The 17,152-nt window shown below is 45.0% G+C and overlaps 2 protein-coding genes across 10 annotated transcripts in view; both read left to right on the top strand.

The window, feature by feature from the left end:
* Window positions 1–82: 82 nt before the first annotated feature.
* Window positions 83–6,910, top strand: slc13a1 (solute carrier family 13 member 1). The gene is made up of 16 exons (XM_029153509.3): window positions 83–290; window positions 1,415–1,676; window positions 1,875–2,003; window positions 2,089–2,225; window positions 2,331–2,494; window positions 2,636–2,675; window positions 2,767–2,842; window positions 2,985–3,142; window positions 3,371–3,490; window positions 3,898–3,996; window positions 4,328–4,429; window positions 4,530–4,621; window positions 4,798–4,892; window positions 5,265–5,426; window positions 5,910–6,047; window positions 6,223–6,910. The coding sequence occupies exons 2-16, from the start codon at window positions 1,572–1,574 to the stop codon at window positions 6,364–6,366; spliced, it is 1,761 nt and encodes a 586-aa protein (XP_029009342.1). The 5' UTR covers window positions 83–290; window positions 1,415–1,571; the 3' UTR covers window positions 6,367–6,910.
* A 1,475-nt stretch (window positions 6,911–8,385) lies between these two features.
* cadps2 (Ca++-dependent secretion activator 2) overlaps window positions 8,386–17,152 on the top strand; it is a 97,887-nt gene continuing 89,120 nt past the window's right edge. For 2 of the 9 annotated variants that reach the window (XM_029153496.3, XM_029153507.3), the window contains exon 1: window positions 8,390–9,099. In XM_029153496.3, the coding sequence (XP_029009329.1) occupies window positions 8,755–9,099 (345 nt within the window). In that variant the 5' untranslated portion in view covers window positions 8,390–8,754. Of the gene's footprint in view, window positions 9,100–17,152 lie in introns of all 9 variants that reach the window. The other 7 variants (XM_029153498.3, XM_055509618.1, XM_029153502.3 and 4 more) reach the window with 5 other exon arrangements.

The following is a 17,152-nucleotide window of genomic DNA, read 5'->3' as shown; positions in this document are numbered from 1 at the left end:
TTTTTGGCATTTTGATAATCACAGGCATTAGCCAAGGATCAAAGGTCGTGGACAGAGTTAACAACTGTTTAACAACCCTCTCAGGTACCTTAAGACAAGAAGTTAAAGGGTACCAGAGATTCTGGGAATGCCATCAAGAAGTACATATTCGCTTTTTCCGTTTCTGCGAAGATCTTCCTTCATGTGACGTCTAAGGAGCGGTGAAGCCCATTAAAAGAGCTTTTAATGCAGCAATGTTTGTAGATGCTTTCACATCCCCAGCGAGCCTGAGGGGTCAGCAAGGCAGTGAGGTAAGAACTTATGAGGAGCTTAATGTGTTTTTACATGTCTGAAAAAAAAGTAAAACTGAATGTTTTACTGGGCTCTTATATGTTCTGTGTAAGAAAATAAAACAATATATTAAATAAGACAAAGTGTAGCTAATGTTTTAGGAATTTCCACATTTTTTTGTGTATTTTTATATTCAGGGAAATCCCTCAGTTTTCTACTTTGGCTGGTTTAGGTTCTGGTCATGCTGTTGAACAGGCTTCAAACAAACCCTTTATAACGTGTAATCCAGTTAAATATTTATGGCTGCACATAAGTGTGTCAAAATCAACTCACTGACCTTTTGGCAAATTCTAGTTAAAGTTCTAGTTCCAGTTAAACGTTAGGCCAAGTAAATGTTAAAGCACAGTTGGTGGCTGTGAGTCCAATATAAACACTTTCAGATCCAGGAAATTTAAGCCCACCGTTTTTTGACACTTGTACTGTGGTGCATAGTTAATTTAAAAATGACTTACAGAAAGTTTGTTTGGACATCCTGAACTTTATTTTTATTACAGTGAGGGTTTCAAAGAAGGCCGAGCAAATATATAGTATCTGAATAGTTTCCTGCTGCAATATGACACTCAGCATGTGTGAAACAGTGTAGTGTCTTGTCTTCTGGAAAAATCTGCATAAAATCTAGAACAAAGTTCCCCAAGTTCATGTGTCAATGAAACACTAGTATCTACTACACATTAGCCTCTGCAGCAGGTTTCTTAGTATTCAGTCACAAATTGTCCCTTAAATTGGGCATTTTTAAGTTTGGCATTGTTTTGTGCAAATACCAAATACTCTTCAAGTCCATTGGCAGCGACTCATAAAGTTTTAGTTATAACTAACTAATAAGTGTTTATTTAAATTTGCTACATCTGCTGTCTTTCCTGTTCACATTCCTGTTCTTTTAAATGTAGAGAAGAACACTGAGTTCTGGCAATAAAAACCTTTGCATTCAGGTCCTCTAAATCAAATATTAACTGATATAGACCTTCTCCCGTGTGCAGAAATAGGCTAAAGTTTAAAGTGCCGCCTATTAATGGTTATGTCACCTCATTATCTCACCTTGGAGGTAATCATCAGTGAATACTGACAAATTCGTGTGTCCCAACAGTTCAGTTCCACAGACGGAGTTCAACCTGACGCACTCTTCCACCTGCTGCTGCCTAAACCTGTCAGTCAACACTCAGCCGGGGGATTCGTTCAGGTTCCAGCGGGAAGGAGTAAAAGAAGGCAACAAGAAAAACAAAAGGCAGCATAAAGGAAAGAAAATGCTAAAGAAACTGAGCAAAGGACTATGGAACTATCACACCGTTGGCCTGGTCATCTTCATCCCTCTGCTGCTGCTTCCTCTTCCTCTTGTCATTGGGACTCTGGTGAGTGTCTTTTATTGTACATGTCAACAAACAGGTGAGACAGAGCAAATGAGATGAAAGACTGTTGCTGCTCTGAATGTTTTGGCCTTGTACTTGTTGGACATGTGATCGTAAATGTGTGATGCAAATGTTATTAAAGAATGGCTTTTTTAATAAATGGTTGACCAGCAGCATCCCTCATATGTTTTACTGCTATAGGAGGCAAAATGTGCCTTTGTGCTGCTGCTGATGGCGATGTACTGGGTAACAGAGGTGATTCCTCTGTCCATGACCGCCATGCTGCCAGCCATCCTCTTTCCCATGTTCGGCATCATGAAGTCCTCAAGCGTGAGTTAACCTGCTTGTCATCAGATCTTTAGTTTCCTCTACCTGTAGAATGTGGCTCATTAATCTGTCTCTGTTCATCCTCCAGGTGGCGAAGGAGTACTTTAAAGACTTTCACATTTTGCTGGTGGGCATCATCTGTCTTGCAACATCTATAGAGAAGTGGGGTCTCCACCGCCGAATCGCCCTAAGACTTGTCACCATGGTGGGAGTCAACCCAGCATGGTGAGCACAACATATTTGGAAAGGATGGAAATTTTGATCTGAGTTTTATCTGAGCTGGAAAGTCAGTGCTTGGTTTGTGGACGTTTCTCTGATCATCATTTCCAGGTTGATTTTGGGCTTCATGTCCGGCTGTGCCTTCCTCTCTATGTGGGTCCAAAACACATCGGCTGTTGCGATGGTGATGCCAATTGTGGAGGCTGTTCTCCAGCAGATCCTGAAGGCCAAGGAGGAGTATTCTGGAGAGGACAACCCCAACTTGCAGCTAGATGGTACCTACATACAGATTATTGTTATTAGTAGATTATTGTGATGTTTCTATGGTAACAGTATTTAAATTTGCATTCATAAAAAATGCTAATTTTCTTTACTAAATGTCTAATGACACTAACTGCAGTGTGATGTTGTTGCAGAAGACGACTGCCATGCTGAAAAAAACAAAGAAGCTATGAGGTATGTGCCACACTAGCTTCATCTGAGTTCGGAGCACTGCTTGTATAGTTGCTGTACCTTGAGTTTTAAAACAGCTTTCACTGTGTTTCAGTAACGAGAAGAATCCAGATGGTCCTGAAGAATCCTACACGTGCGTTCAGATCCAGACAGTGTCACAGCCAGTTCAGGTACAGTACAACACTGTGCTATACAGTACTGTTAAAGCCTATATCCTCTCTAGTAGCACAACTAGCTTGTCCTATAGATACCTAACACTAGTAGTCGCCAGCAGCTTGTTTTCATGGGCGCTTCATGTCTGTGTTATCTCAGAGTGCAGGGTGCATGCCTGCAGCTCCCAGCAGGTGTAAGCGGGACTTGATGATGTGCAAAGCCATGTGCATCGGCATTGCCTACTCTTCCAGCATCGGCGGCATCACCACTCTGCCAGGAACATCACCCAACCTCATTTTCTCCGAGTATCTGCACCAGTGAGTGACTTCCTGCATGTGCTGTGTTTGACAAAGTCCCGACATTTAAAGCACTGCATGAAATTAATAAGAAGAGACTGTTCTTTACATACATTACTGTATATTAGAACTCCTCTCTGTAGAATGTTTGCTTAATTCATCTGCTGAATCAAATCACAAACATGAAAGCATTAAAACATGTGTGTGGCTTGCAATTAAATGCAACTCCAACACCGTCTTTACTCACAGGATGTACCCAAACTGTGACAGCATTAACTTCGGGAACTGGCTCCTGCTGTGCCTCCCCATCAGCATTATCATGCTGCTGCTGACATGGATATGGTTGTACTGGCTGTTTATTGGTTCAGAGTAAGTAATGAAACACCATCTGTTCAACTAACCACCTCTGGGCTTCATGTCACCGTGTCCTATCTCACTTACAAAATGTATAAACCTTTGATTGAGTCATTTGCGTAACAGGTTTTTATACTACAGTACATCATCAGTTATTCTAGTCTAATGACATATTATTTAAAGACTTGGTTTGAATGTTCAACATAATCCAATAAGTCTTTGATACAATATGGAGGTAAGACCTGAGTCTAACACTAATGTTAGCATTTGTAGTGTGATGGTGTCAGGGGAGTTAATGATGACCACGTTCGCACATGCTCAGTAACCTGTTCATCAGCTGTGAGATCTCCTCTGGCTTTCTGACTAGTCACAGTCAATAAACGCAGGTCACACATCAATAATGTAATCTGTCGCACTCACAGCTTCAGCTTCCTGTGCCGCCGGGGAGGAGAGCATACTGAGAAAGAGAAGGCAGCGAAGAAAGTCTTGGATGAGGAGTACAAATCGCTGGGACCCATGAGGTTTACACTCAGTGCTTTGTTTGTTTGTCTGCTTATTGATTCAGTCAGCTGTTCATTCACACATATGTTTCTGCTTCCATCACTGTCAGAGACACAGTTATTTATTGATTCAGTTTGTTAAATGTTACTGTAAGTCACATGCAGTACATGATCACTCATTCTGTTTACATAAATTAAGTTATAGCTTTAATCATTTACACATTTATAAATGTATTCAGTCTGTTGCTTTGTCCATGTTAGCCTTTATTGATCCTCACACTTTACTTCCAATCACACGTCTATCGATTTGCTCATGATTACTATTATTCATTTGTTCATTTCTTGCCTCCAGTTCTCAGGAGATCTTCACTGCAGTTGTCTTCGTGGTGATGGTGTTGTTGTGGTTGACCAGAGCTCCAGGTTTCGTCCCGGGCTGGGCTTCTCTCTTCCCTCAGTGAGTCACATTCATTCATTAACATAATTCTGCTGCCAGAACTATCTCACACTAAAAAATCACTTCAGCAGCAACAAATTAGCAGTTGATGTTTTTTCAGGCCGTCTGGCTACATCACTGATGCCACTGTGGCTCTGCTGCTGGGTTTCCTCTTCTTCATGGTACCTGCCTACGGACCCTCCAGAAAATATGGTAAAGTATCTGACATGCTGTTTTAGAAATAACTGTTTTAGATACTGGGCTCTTTCATCACAAATATAATGCATTTACAGTGGTTTAGTGGATGCAATAATAAAATCTTTCTTGGGTTTTTATTGAATAGTAGTATGATATCTTGTTATTGATCATAATATTAACTCCTCCTCCAGAGGCCATGATTTCCTGGACAGACTTCCAGGCCTCGATGCCGTGGAAAGTTGCACTTCTCGTTGGTGGAGGTTTTGCTCTGGCTGAAGGCACAAAGGTACTGACAGAGAGCAAACAGTCAGAGAGCATTGCATTACCAATGTAAAATCAGACTGGATGAACTTACACATTCACCACCTTTGCCACACAGAATATATCACACACCAGACTTTGCATGTTCTTTGAAATGAACAGTGTTCAGTGGCTGATTCCAAAAAACTGTAATAAAATTAAAATATTTGTGACTAGATGGAGGCAAACATATTCTTTAGATGCTCCATATATATCAAAACCTTGGCAAATAGAAACCAACCAGCTGCATGTATAAATTAGACTAGACAGAGGAAAACATCATCGTGTAATGTAAGCCAAGTGACAAACCAGCAATAAAACCTGTTCATACATATATTCGATGTGTGTGTGTCTGCAGGAATCAGGCCTGTCTCTGTGGGTGGCCGAGCTGCTGACACCGCTGGGGGAGCTGCCAGTTTTGGCCACGATTAGCATTGCCTGCATTATTGTCACCACGGTAACGGAGGTAGCCAGCAATGCCGCCACCATCACCATCTTCCTCCCCATCCTGTCTCCTCTGGTAGGTTTCCTCTGTGTTTACTGCACCAGCTCTGTGCTTAACACATGTATTATCGTCAGTAAGCAGCCAGCAGTTTATAATGACAGTTACTGTTGACCTTTGACCCCGCTTTCTTGAAGTGACGGAAGATAGAGTGATGACAATCTTGCGGGTTCATCGTATCGTTATCTTTATAAGCTCCAGCTGATCCTGTCCTATAATCTCACAGCTGATTCATGGTCTCAATGAGCCCAATGAGTTTTATTGCATTTGGCTAAATCTGTGACATCTGCATTTATACTGTTGCTATTTGCGAGCAGTGGAATCATTAGTTAGTGTCAATTCCATTGGCAGCCGTAACAGACCGGCACCATGTTTGACAGACGAGGCTGTATATGGTTTGTGTTGCTTCTTCTGGATCCGTCTTGGCAAACTGTGTAGACAAGGATTTCTCCCCTGTGGACACTAAAGTCTGAAGTGATTTGTGTGATCGTCTTCCTTCAGGCGGAGGCCATCCATGTGAACCCGCTGTTCGTGCTGATCCCCACCACACTGTGCACATCCTTCTCCTTCCTGCTGCCTGTTTCCAACCCCCCCAATGCTGTTGTCTTTAGCTATGGACACATTACCATCATGGACATGGTGAGTCCTTTAAAACATATTAAAAATGATTGTTAACAAAAATGTGCAACAGTTTACTCACAGTAAAACCTAACCTGGCTGCCAGGTAGGCAGTATTTGAGTTTCCTGGTGATGCATCATAGTTTGGGGTCATATCCCATTTCCTCTTAGCCAGCGTGTCTGTATGTTTCTGCAGGTGAAGGCGGGGCTTGGTGTTAACCTGATTGGTGTCCTTGCCGTTCTGTTGGCTGTGGCGACGTGGGGGGTCCCACTCTTCTCTCTAGATGCGTATCCTCACTGGGCACCGGTCCTCCCTGTGTTCAACTCTACAGCCCCTTGATCGTCTCTAGGGCGTCATTTTCAATAGGATAAGGCTTCTAGATGCACAGAAGCATATGAATAGGTTCAATTGTACAGGTTAGGGTAAATATGTTCAGCTCTTTACCATAGTAGCCAGCATGTTTTAATACCAACTAGTCCAAATGAACCTGGTTGAATATAGCATCTGTGCCACAGAGCTCCTCTGTTGTCCCAAAGCTATTTCACTATCAATTTGACATGTTGCCCTGTTACAACAAAAACATACCAGCTGTAGTTTAGATATGATTCAACTCCACATTCACCATTCTGCTGGGCAAAGTAGCAAATGTGCATTAATCCTCCCCTGAACATTGTCCTCAGGAGAAGCACAATTTCCTCTGTTTGAGTAACACTGGAAAAACCTAAAGCTACCAGATGGCTTAAGAAACTTCTGTGCCCTGTTTTCTGTGGGTCTGTGAAGCATTAGTTAAAGATTTACACCGTCACCAGGAAGCAACAGCCGCATTCTAGTTTTAAGGGTTTTGTGTGGGATTTGTTTACAGTAATAAAAACACAGGCTTTCACTTGGTTCAGCCCTATACAATTCATCAAAATCATTATAAAATGAAAATCAGAATTGTCAGAAAATTCTGATACATCATCAGAGATTGTATACGTGTCCTTCATTCAGTGCAGCTTCACGTCTCTAAACAAACAATGGAAACGGTCATTATGTCCTGAATAGGAGGTGGCCACCTCCTTGGAGAGCCAGCAGAAGCCAGTTTGAGCTTAACGTAAGAGCACAGAATCAGTGGGCAACCTAGTACAATAATGCTTGACACTTTAATTAACACAACTATCGCAGAGTTAGAAAAAAGCTCATTTAAAAATGTGCCTCAAGGACGAGGCTATTCAGCTTCATTCAATAACAAAATATCAGTAAAACAGTGTAACACAACCCAGCAGTGAGCAGCACCTCTAGTCCAACGAGTCATGTCCTTCGTGGAGCTCTGCCACGCTCTCCTCAGCTCCACTGAGCCTTTTGACCAGATGATGAAGAGACCACGCTGGAGAAGAACAAACATGAGTTGAAAGTGCAGCAATTGTCGGAGTAGCAAACTGTCTGCAGCTCCATTAGCTCGTAACATGATGTTTTCTGGTTGTTCTACTGCCAAGAGACCAAATCAAGAAGTTGATTTACCAAAGGATTTGGGAGGTTGAATGAAACCAAAGGAAGACAAACACAATAGTCTAAAAGATGTATATATGCATATATTGTGAATGACTGTGAATGAGGAGCATTCGAACAGGTAAATGTTGAAACGATATTTCCAAGTTGTGATTTTACTGTTTGAAAACACTGGCTTTATCCCAATGTTGTTTGATTGTTTCTTTGAGTTTTTATATTTCTTACAGCAGATAAAGTTTTTTATGTAAATAGAAACAGTTCTGTTCATGTCTTTATGAACACCTGCATGTGAAGCCAAACGAGTCTGAAAATGTTACCACTGAACTAAACTGAAAATAAAAGAATAAACCAATAAACTTTTGCTCTGTGTTGTATGTTCTGTGTGGTTGCGGTCCTACACGTGTGCACACTCCCAGCATGATTGTTAAACTGTTTTAAAAACTTTAGTAAAAGTTGAAGACTGCCCTCTAGTGGTAGAGGTGTCTGGTAAAGATCTTATGAGTATTGTCTATATATGTTTAAATTGTTAATAAGAAAATGTTTTCTTTTCCACCCCTCTCTTTCTCTCTCTCTTTCTCCTTGTGACTTCAAACACGTGTTATGTACCATTCGAGTCAAAGATTGTGTATTTAACAGGATTTCTACCACAGTGGCCAATGTGTTTGTTTCTTATTTGTAGCTTTAATGCATTTTTGTTTTGCTTAATGGATAGTAGCATAGAACCAGACCTTGTGATATTGTGTGACACTTACGTATTATAAGTACACAACGATCAGCACAAGATTCATAGTTACGCTTCAAGCTTGGATTTTTCCAAGCGAAGTGAACGTCATGAACTTGCTGTTGCGATGTGGCTCGTTTGTTACAAATAACCAAAGTGAGACCTCCTGTCGGTGGCTCTCGTATCTTCGATTGCAGCCACAGGTTCCTCACCTGTGTGCTAGAGCGCGCGAGCACCGTGCAGCCGCTGTGTGCGCGCGCTCTGCCATTTCATTCCGACACATTCATCCCCAGCGCACACGGTGACGCCCCCCTCGTGTTAACCGTTAAAACCACGCCCACCCTCACCCCGCAGAAAACCGACGGTCCTCGCGGGTCGTGTCTCCAAACGCGCCGCCGACCGCAGCGGGGGAGACGCCGTCGGTCGGTGAAGTGCAGACGTTGACGCCACGTCGACTAAAACAAACAAACTAAGGCTTAAACAGTAGTTTCCGGAACCGCGGTTCAGTGCCGTGAACCATGCTGGACCCGTCCTCCAGCGAAGACACCGGAGGGGATTCCGACCCAGAAGTTGTCCAGGCGGCTCCCAAGAAGCCCGCTGCCTCCCCGGCGGCAAAGTCTGGGAGCAGCCGACGGGAGGGCGGCCGGCAGCGGCAGCCCGCCGCACCTGCAGGCACCCCCGGCAAAGGCGCCAAAGACGGCGGCGCCACAGGTGAAGACGAGGAGAGGACGGAGCGGGAGCGGATCCAGAAGGAGGAAGAGGAGCGGAAGATCAAACTGCAGATCTACGTCTTCGTCCTGCGGTGCATCGCGTACCCGTTCAACGCCAAGCAGCCCACCGACATGGCCCGGCGGCAGCAGAAGGTGAGTGCGCGTGAGCGCGCGCGCGAGCGCTGGGGCGGCGTGCACCTGTTGTCCTGCACGGAGGAGACGGTGGGAACTCTCCTAGGAAATGTGGCATTTAAAGCGAATTCACCCAGTTCTCAAAACACCTGCGACAAACCGCAGTTGCTTCAAATGTTGTGATACTTTAGCGAAGCGCCGGTCCGTTCGGCTCATGCTTTATCCACCCACAGTAACGTTTACTAACTTCTTTTACAGAAACTCTTACGCCTGTGGTCGATGCTCCTGTTGCTTCCACGTCGTTAAAGCACCCAAACACGAACAGCATGGCGCCGTTCAGTGCTGTGCTTTATTTCCTGCATGACTTACACAATTAATGCAGAAATAAACAATTATTGACGTGGTAGTTTTCGTTTGTGAGCTGCGTAAATTAGCTCTTTGATTTTTTAATTTGTTAAAATCCGAAGGGAATCAGGCATAGAGTTAAAGGTAAAATACACACTCTATTATTCTCATATTTCTGTTTCTCACAGAATGAATCCTTATTACAGAAAAATATATAAAAAATAAGTGTGAAATTTACGTCTGCTTTTGACTGGCCTTTTTAAATAGGAATATGTAAAGCGAGCGTCTGTGGTTTGTTCAGTTCAGTTTGCCTTCAGGCTGAAGTTGGTCTTCATTCAGTCTTTGCTTCAGATGCAGCCGACTGCAGGATGTGTCCTTGCCTATGCCACATCCGAGGAGCAGTCAGCTGATCTGGAGGGTAGCGCTCACACCAGTTCATCCATTTGCCTCAGATGAATGCGCCTGGGCTGAGCTAGAGGAACAGCCTGGACCCGCGCGCTCTCGCTAACGAAGCGGGACCAGGAACCGGTCCTGGCTCAAGAACCCCCACGCTCTCTCGCCGCGCTGGGGATACTTGTTAATGAGCACCTCGTGGTGGTTAACTCCAATATGCACACGCGGTGTTTTGCTGATGAATTTGCCCAGACAGAAGGCAGACGTGGGAGTTCATTTGTGCACGGCTGTAAGTTCAGAATATTAAACCCATGTCACATTAATGAGACAGAAACTCCAGATCCAAGCAGGAGAAATGAGCTGCTTCTTACTTATTTTCACTCCAAATGATGCTGGAAGTCCTGCTTCATAAATAAACCGTAAACTCTCCTCCAGTCTGGAGAATGTGGCATCGATTGGTTGTTTTACTGAGGAAGCGGAGTTTGCTGTGTTGCTCTACTCCTTGGTGGGAGACGGCAGTAGGCGTGCCTGCGTGCGGCTGGTTTCCGGTTTGAATCCCCCGACCCCTGCTCTGCTCCGGAAAGCTGCACCACCGAGAAATCGATACAACACCCGGGATAACGGTTCATTGGCAGGAGTGGATTTTTCTGCACAAGTAAAAGTCGCCTTGAGCCCACGGAGGGGAAACTGATGAGTTGAAAGCAGATCTGAGAACAGTTGGCGTTTGTGATGCAATTCCACACAGTTTTGATGAGATGCTCAGCTTGACTGATCAATATCTGCCAATACTGGCCTTATTAAGCCCATCAGACACTGGCCAGATGTGGCCAGATGTGGCCACCCTGCACCGCACAGCTCTGCTCTGCAGCGTCGGTTTGGCGTTTAGTGTCAAACTGGAAACCTGGTCCACATGTATACAGTATCTGCTAATAAGGAGTCAAAGCTGTTGGTCAAGGACCCGAATGGCATCATCTGTTATACTTGGTTTGTTGTGTAGGAAATACTGTAAATATGTGCATCCAGCCTGGAGGTAAGATTTCACAATGTTTCCACACCATTTTCTCTGGCATAAACTATAACATTTTAAAACAAGTGAGCATCTCCGCAAAGCCTTAAAGAATGTGTATTGAGTTTATTTGGCTAAAACGAGTTATTGAATTATGCAAATTACACATCAGACTGCCCTTCCTAAAATCCTCCGCTACATCGAACATTTCCTCACTGACTGGCTGCTGAATCATTCAGTGGTGGAGATCCACGGATGCCTGGCTGACGGTTGCACGTGGCTGCTGCAGGAATGACAAGCTTTCAACGGGTTTCTAAATAACCAGCTGTGAGTCACTACATGCGCACAGGTGGAGGAGAACGGCAGCACATTAGTCGTAACAAAGCGTTTGAAATGCTTGTCACACTGTTGACACAGTCACAGCCAGCTGCATTAAACGTAATGGGTGTGTTTTAACGCCAGCACCTAGACCAGAACAGTAAAATGCACTGCCTCCCTCCCAGGTTGATGGCTGGCTAAACGGTGGTCGCCAGCACCAGAAGAGGTTCATATATTATTGCTTAATATCACCCAGCTGTAGTCACTACGCTTCGCCTTGGAGCGAGTCACTTGGAGCTTGTAGCAGTTCAAATACTTAGGTCAAAGTAAATAAACTGTCATCTTGAGTGAAGTTTTTGAGTTCTTTGGAGGAGAAGTAGTAGAGGGCTAATAGTAATAATAATGGAGGAAAGCTGTCGTCTTCCTGAGTCCCGACGGTTTCCTGCTGGCTACCACCACTCTGGAGGAGGAGTTAATGATGCAGACTGGTGCTTAGTGTCGGCCCACACACACTCAGCCGTCAGCGGGTTCGCTGTGAGCCACGGTGCTCGGGCCCCAGGGTTCCCCTCCTAGAGAACCATCCACGGCCTGGAAGACGGGAAGCCAGGCCCAGTTTGGTAACTCGTCCCTAACTTTTTCTAATTCTCTTTAGTTCAACATCCATCTGCTTGTTTCACACAATCAAATAAATAACACAGTGCATCATTCACGGTGACTGAAGATCACGGGCCAGAAAAGCTCAAGGCAACATGGTTTTCTTATTGGCTTTGGCTCCGAATGAGGAAAACAATGAGTAGCGGTCAGCGTGACGTACGTGTTTTGAGCTAATGGTGGTTGTCGAGGCCGTTCTTGGCCATGCTCAACACGTTTCTGTTCTCTGTAGCAGCACAACACTGCACAAATAGGCTTCTATTGGTGTCAGCTGCTTGTCCATTCGCTGTTTTGTTGATTTTTCCTTCACATGGGCACTTCCACTGGAGCTGGCAGTGAGCAGTGTCCACCACCCTGAGAGGGTGGGGAGGCATCGTACCTAGAGGGTGTAGCCGCCCACAGCTGCTGGTGCTGAGAAACCTTGGTTTGAAACAGACCAACTGGCCTTCGAGCGCCTGCCGAGGTCTCTGCGTTGCTCGTTTACTTGGTTTTGAGTTGGCCTGAATGAGCTGCAGCTTCTGTCAGCTTTTTCGTTTTAAGGATCTCGTCTGGTTTTTGAGACTGCACTTTGTCAAGCTTGTCTCATTTTTTGTCGACCCGAGGCTCGTTTAAAAAAGAACAAAAAAGTAATAAAAGGTGTAAAAATACACAATATTCCATCTTGTGTCTCGGAGGATGTTCTGATTCATGTTTTGTGAAATCGAACAAGCGTCTGGTATTGACGAAATCTTCTAGGAGCAGATTAAACATGTTGTGAATCAGATGAGAGGAAGGAAACTGTCCGGGTTTTACCTGAGGCTACGCACATTAAATAAAGGATGTTTATTTCCCAACGAGCCCGGTGACCGAGATTCATTATCGGGTCTGATAAATAATTTACATTTGGAGTTGTAAAGCAGCTCATCAGGTTCTCCCTGCAGTGCAACAAATCCGATCGGATCCGTGCAGCGCTTCGACAAAACCATGTTGGGAGAAGAGAAGTCGATAGTAATCTTGGATTCTTTTTATATATTTTTTTGTTTAGTTGTAAATAGAGCAAAGAAAGCTGAACCAGTTCATTACGTTTGTTAGCAAACAAAGGATTGATACTGTAGACCTAAAACCGATCAAAAAAAACAGGCTGGGAGGTTTAAGGCTCCAAACCTTCTCATCTGCAAACCTGCTCTGTTCCTCAGAACCAAAAACTCCAAGTCTCTAAGGTGAAGTCTTTTTTTTTTTTTTTTAAGTTGAAGATGACGTCACCACTTATCTACTGCATCACTGCTTTGATGACTTGTAGGGACTGAATCCATGGATTCTTCTTAGTCATGAACTGGAATCCTGAGGCGGGTCGACTGTCAGTCATTTCACATCCAGAGCAGAGTCATGCAGTCCTGCAGAAACCTCGGCCGCTTTTTATTTGCCATTTTGTGTTTGCAGAGCAGGTGGATGACGAGGCGCTGCTGTCACCGATGCCTATGGAGCCTTGAGTTGTTTCTTTTCTTAGTCTAGAGCTGCAGCTTCTGACCTTGTGGACCGGACTTTCTTAGCAGCAGCTCAGGTTCCTGCCTGTTATTCAGCCTGGAGGCGTTTCAGAATTTAAAGAATATGGAATCTGGTGAGCGGTCAACGTTGGCTTGATGGTAACGAGTGCATATTTCTGTGATTCTTTGTACGTGTTTGGAGTATGTAGTGTTGTATAATGAGGGAACTCCCACCTGTTGCGTTGTTTTGTGTCTGAAAGCTGGAAGCCTCCAGTCTTCCCCCGGTGTTTCTGTTTTTGTTCTGTTTCCAAACGCGGCTGACAAACCGAGCACAGGAACCGCCACTGCAGAACCCCCCTCCTGTTGGAGACCCACGCATCCCTCCCTGCACACATCTAATCCCCTGGCAGCTGTTTATTACACAAACACGATAAACACCATCTCTTCCTGCCTCGGCTATAAGAAGCCACGTCTGCTGATGTGAAGGCCTGGCTTTTCTTTTTTCCTCGCTGGGCAGTGGGCGCAGTTTTTGGCTGCAGAGTTGCTGGAGGCGACTTCCGTCCTCCTTTGTCATCTCTCCTTCCCCTGTCAGATTCCCTGAGATGGAGCTCCTCTCTGAGGGTTATGCAACCTCTCCTCCTCCTCCTCCTCCTCTCAGAGAAGTGGACGGATTCTCAGCGGGGCTTTGAGCAAGGAGGGCATGAAGAGCATCAGACGGAAAGCAGGCCCAGGTCTGGGGCCATGGACGGCCCCTCGTCAGCTCAATACACTACAGAACAGGAGCTTAACACTGCACACAGTCATGTGAGCCTTGTTTCAACACCGTTATACCAGAACTGCCACTGTGCTGTAAATTCACAGAGGATGCGTAACTAAAACAAGTTTGTTTTATCACCAGATGTGTGAAAAGCAAAGTCTGGCTGCACGTTGTTTCTCTGGGTCACGTGTTCGGCTGCTGACTCACGTCAGGCTGCGGAAGGATCATCGCTGCATTAATTACAGTCGATGTATGTAAACGATATTTCTTTTACTTTAGCGTTTAACAGACGACAGCGACGTCAGCCAGTTGTCGCCTTAACGCAGGTTTGAATCCCTTATCCCATATCTGCCACACGCCGTCACATGGACAGATCAGTCATCAGGATGCCATCAGCTGTACACAAGTAGACAAATATTCACACGACTAACCAGAGCTGAGTCAGATCCCGTCCGACAGCACGCACTGAACTGGATCCATCAGTGATTGCACCGAGAACAGGAACTACAGATACGGTATCAGAGGCCTCAACCTGGAAGCGCCTGGCAGTGAAGATTGAGCAAACGCTGGGGCTTCTCTTTAGTCCTGCATGTTTCCTGTCTGACAAAAAGAGATAGGATTTTTTCCTCATCCCAGTTAAATTCATGCTGCAGTTTTAATCTGGGAGGTGGCGGTTGGAGGTCGTGTCGCTGTTACTTTCCTTGTGTCCCTGTTCTGTCTGCAGCCTCTGAAGTAACGCCGTTTATAACAAGCTGCTCTAGTGGCGTTCAGGGCCCATTTAGTGCGTATTTGTCATCTGCACTTTGAAATCAATCGCTCCAAATAGGATTTGGTGTCACAGTGTGTTGGTCATTTAATAAAGTCCTGCATCTGGAGGCAACAGACCCTGAACTTCTTTGGAATAGATTTTTTTTCTTTAGATTTAAAACTGAAAAAATATTATGTCTAAGTCTGGTTGGCAACTGCCCCAACAATCTAACGTTTTCATCACCTGTTCATTTACCTGGTTATTTTCAGCAGTGACCATAAATGTGTCTGTGCTCATGACATTTTTCCAAACACCCACTGGAGAGGGAATTTAGTGCGGAAACTTTTGTGAATTAGCACTCAAATCATCCTCTCAGGGAAACCTCTGGCTCTCCTGCTCCTAGAGTTGTTGGCTCTTCACCTACACAAAGCCCTCAGCTGAGCAAAGTAAATTAGCCCAGAACAGTGGGAGTCGACTCGACAGCAGACTGACGTGATTTAGGATGTGAGGGGGAGTTCAATCCAAAATACCTGTGCAGTGCAGCCAAATATTAGCTCCGCAGGGAGGGATTGAGCTAAATGATCATGCTCTCGCTGTAGTGGTTTTATACTGCGTGTGGGTGAGCTGCTTGTGCAACTGTCGGTTTGTGTTGTCTTTATTGGTTTAAAGCTGAAAAGAGAGAATTCTACACATCTGATTTCAGAGAGACTGAGACGACGTCCCTGAAACATTGGGTCTGAAATGCAAAAATGATTTCTCAATTCTCTTGAATCCTAATTCATCTGACACAAGCACAAACAAGTGTCTGTTATCAATGACTGCTCCATTTAGCAAATGAAGTAAGCAGTTGGAGGTTGCAAACTAATGAAGTGCGAAGTAGAAGAGAAGGTTATTTACCACTGATTAACATTGATTGTGTTGCAGAATCTGAAGTGCGACATTAACAGGTGTCCCTGATCGTAAGCGTGTTTTCGGGCAGGGGTCATGTGGCTAATGCACGGCGGCCCCAGTCATGGAGGACGATGGATTCATGGAGTAAGCGCTATTGACGTGCTGGCGGCGAGCGCCTGTCCCCACGCAGCAGTCGGATCCGCCTGCAGCGCCGCTCGCTGCGTCTGCTAGCTAATGAAGTCCCGCGAGGCGGCTCCGCTACCGCGCCAGCCGTTTGTGGCGACGAGCCTTGTCTGTCGCCCCCCTCTCCTCCAAAAAAGCTCTGGGGACTTTTTGTCTTCGCTTTGGTGCCTTCACGTTCCACAGCAGTTATATTGCACTTTAAACGCCGGCTCCTGAGACGACTCCAACAGGTGTCGCGTCCGTCTCATGACTGTGGTTCAGGCTTGAGCTTGTGTTCTGCCGTTGGTGTTCTGGTACTGAGTTGCTGCGTTTGGGGGGCAGACCCACACCCACGCTGTGCTTCAGGTCTGGCTTCATGTTGTTCCACCTACAGTACACCCAAACCTCTGTTTTGCCAGCAGTTGTTTAAAACAAATCCAGCAGCGACAGTGAAGCTGAACTTGCTGAGTGACTTCGTTGGCCGCCGTCCACTACACATGCAGTAAACGCAAATCCTTGCTGGCAGTGAACGCAGCGCGGCTGCTGTAGAGTCAGCTCTTCCATCAGAGGGGAAACGCTGCACTAAGTCCAGCAGCTTGTTAGTTTCAAGGCTGAAATCTGTCTTGGACACAAATTGTTTTGATGAACTGTCGGTAATCTGGTTCACGGCGCAGGAAGTCGCAGCCGAACCAGCAATTCAAGGTCCAAATAAACAGTAAACTCACGTTGCAGAATGTTTTTAGTCAAGATTAGTTGAAGAGCAGGTTAAAATGTTTAACTTGAGGGAATATTTTCTGCATTTTTAGTATTTGTTTCTGCTGCCTATGCCCAGACTAAGACTTGGTTGTGTCCAACCATCAGACACTTGTTTATCTTGAGGTTTTGTTTTCCCTAAATTCACATTATTTCCATTCAGACGTTTGACGTGATGCATAAACAGCAGAACCAAATGTACAGATTTGTTCCCTGTGTGTCTTTAGCCTTTGCAGTGTGTGTGTGTGTGTGTGTGTGTTTGTGTGTGTGTGTGTGTGTGTGTGTGTGTGTGTGTGTGTGTGCGTGCGCACACACAGTATGATTTATTTATTTTATGGGAAGCTTGTCTTTACTGTTGCGGCTCCTGCCGGGCTGCAGCTATTGTTTGGATGCGTTTCTCACTGTAATGTTCACTTATTAGCAGCCGCCTACCAGCCCACCATCAGAGTAAAGCACCAAGGAAAACCTCTGAATGCTGCTGTTTGTTATAAATTGACATTAATGTGATGATGAACTTCATAAGCATCATCAATCATTGTTCCTTTGCAGCATCATGAAAGGTTCATTGAGAGGATATAAAGTGCAAA

The sequence above is a fragment of the Betta splendens genome, chromosome 6 (genome assembly GCF_900634795.4).
Source record: "Betta splendens chromosome 6, fBetSpl5.4, whole genome shotgun sequence".
Taxonomy (NCBI): domain Eukaryota; kingdom Metazoa; phylum Chordata; class Actinopteri; order Anabantiformes; family Osphronemidae; genus Betta; species Betta splendens.
Note: the sequence above shows the minus strand (reverse complement) of the source record. Positions and strands in the feature narration are given on the sequence as shown.

Excerpts from the sequence above, each read along its gene's own strand:
- slc13a1 (XM_029153509.3), top strand. The coding sequence starts at position 1,572 with ATGCTAAAGAAACTGAGCAAAGGACTATGGAACTATCACACCGTTGGC. Across the intron at positions 2,676-2,766 it reads AAAAACAAAGAAGCTATGAG|TAACGAGAAGAATCCAGATG; the intron begins GTATGTGCCACA and ends ACTGTGTTTCAG. Across the intron at positions 4,622-4,797 it reads CGGACCCTCCAGAAAATATG|AGGCCATGATTTCCTGGACA; the intron begins GTAAAGTATCTG and ends CTCCTCCTCCAG.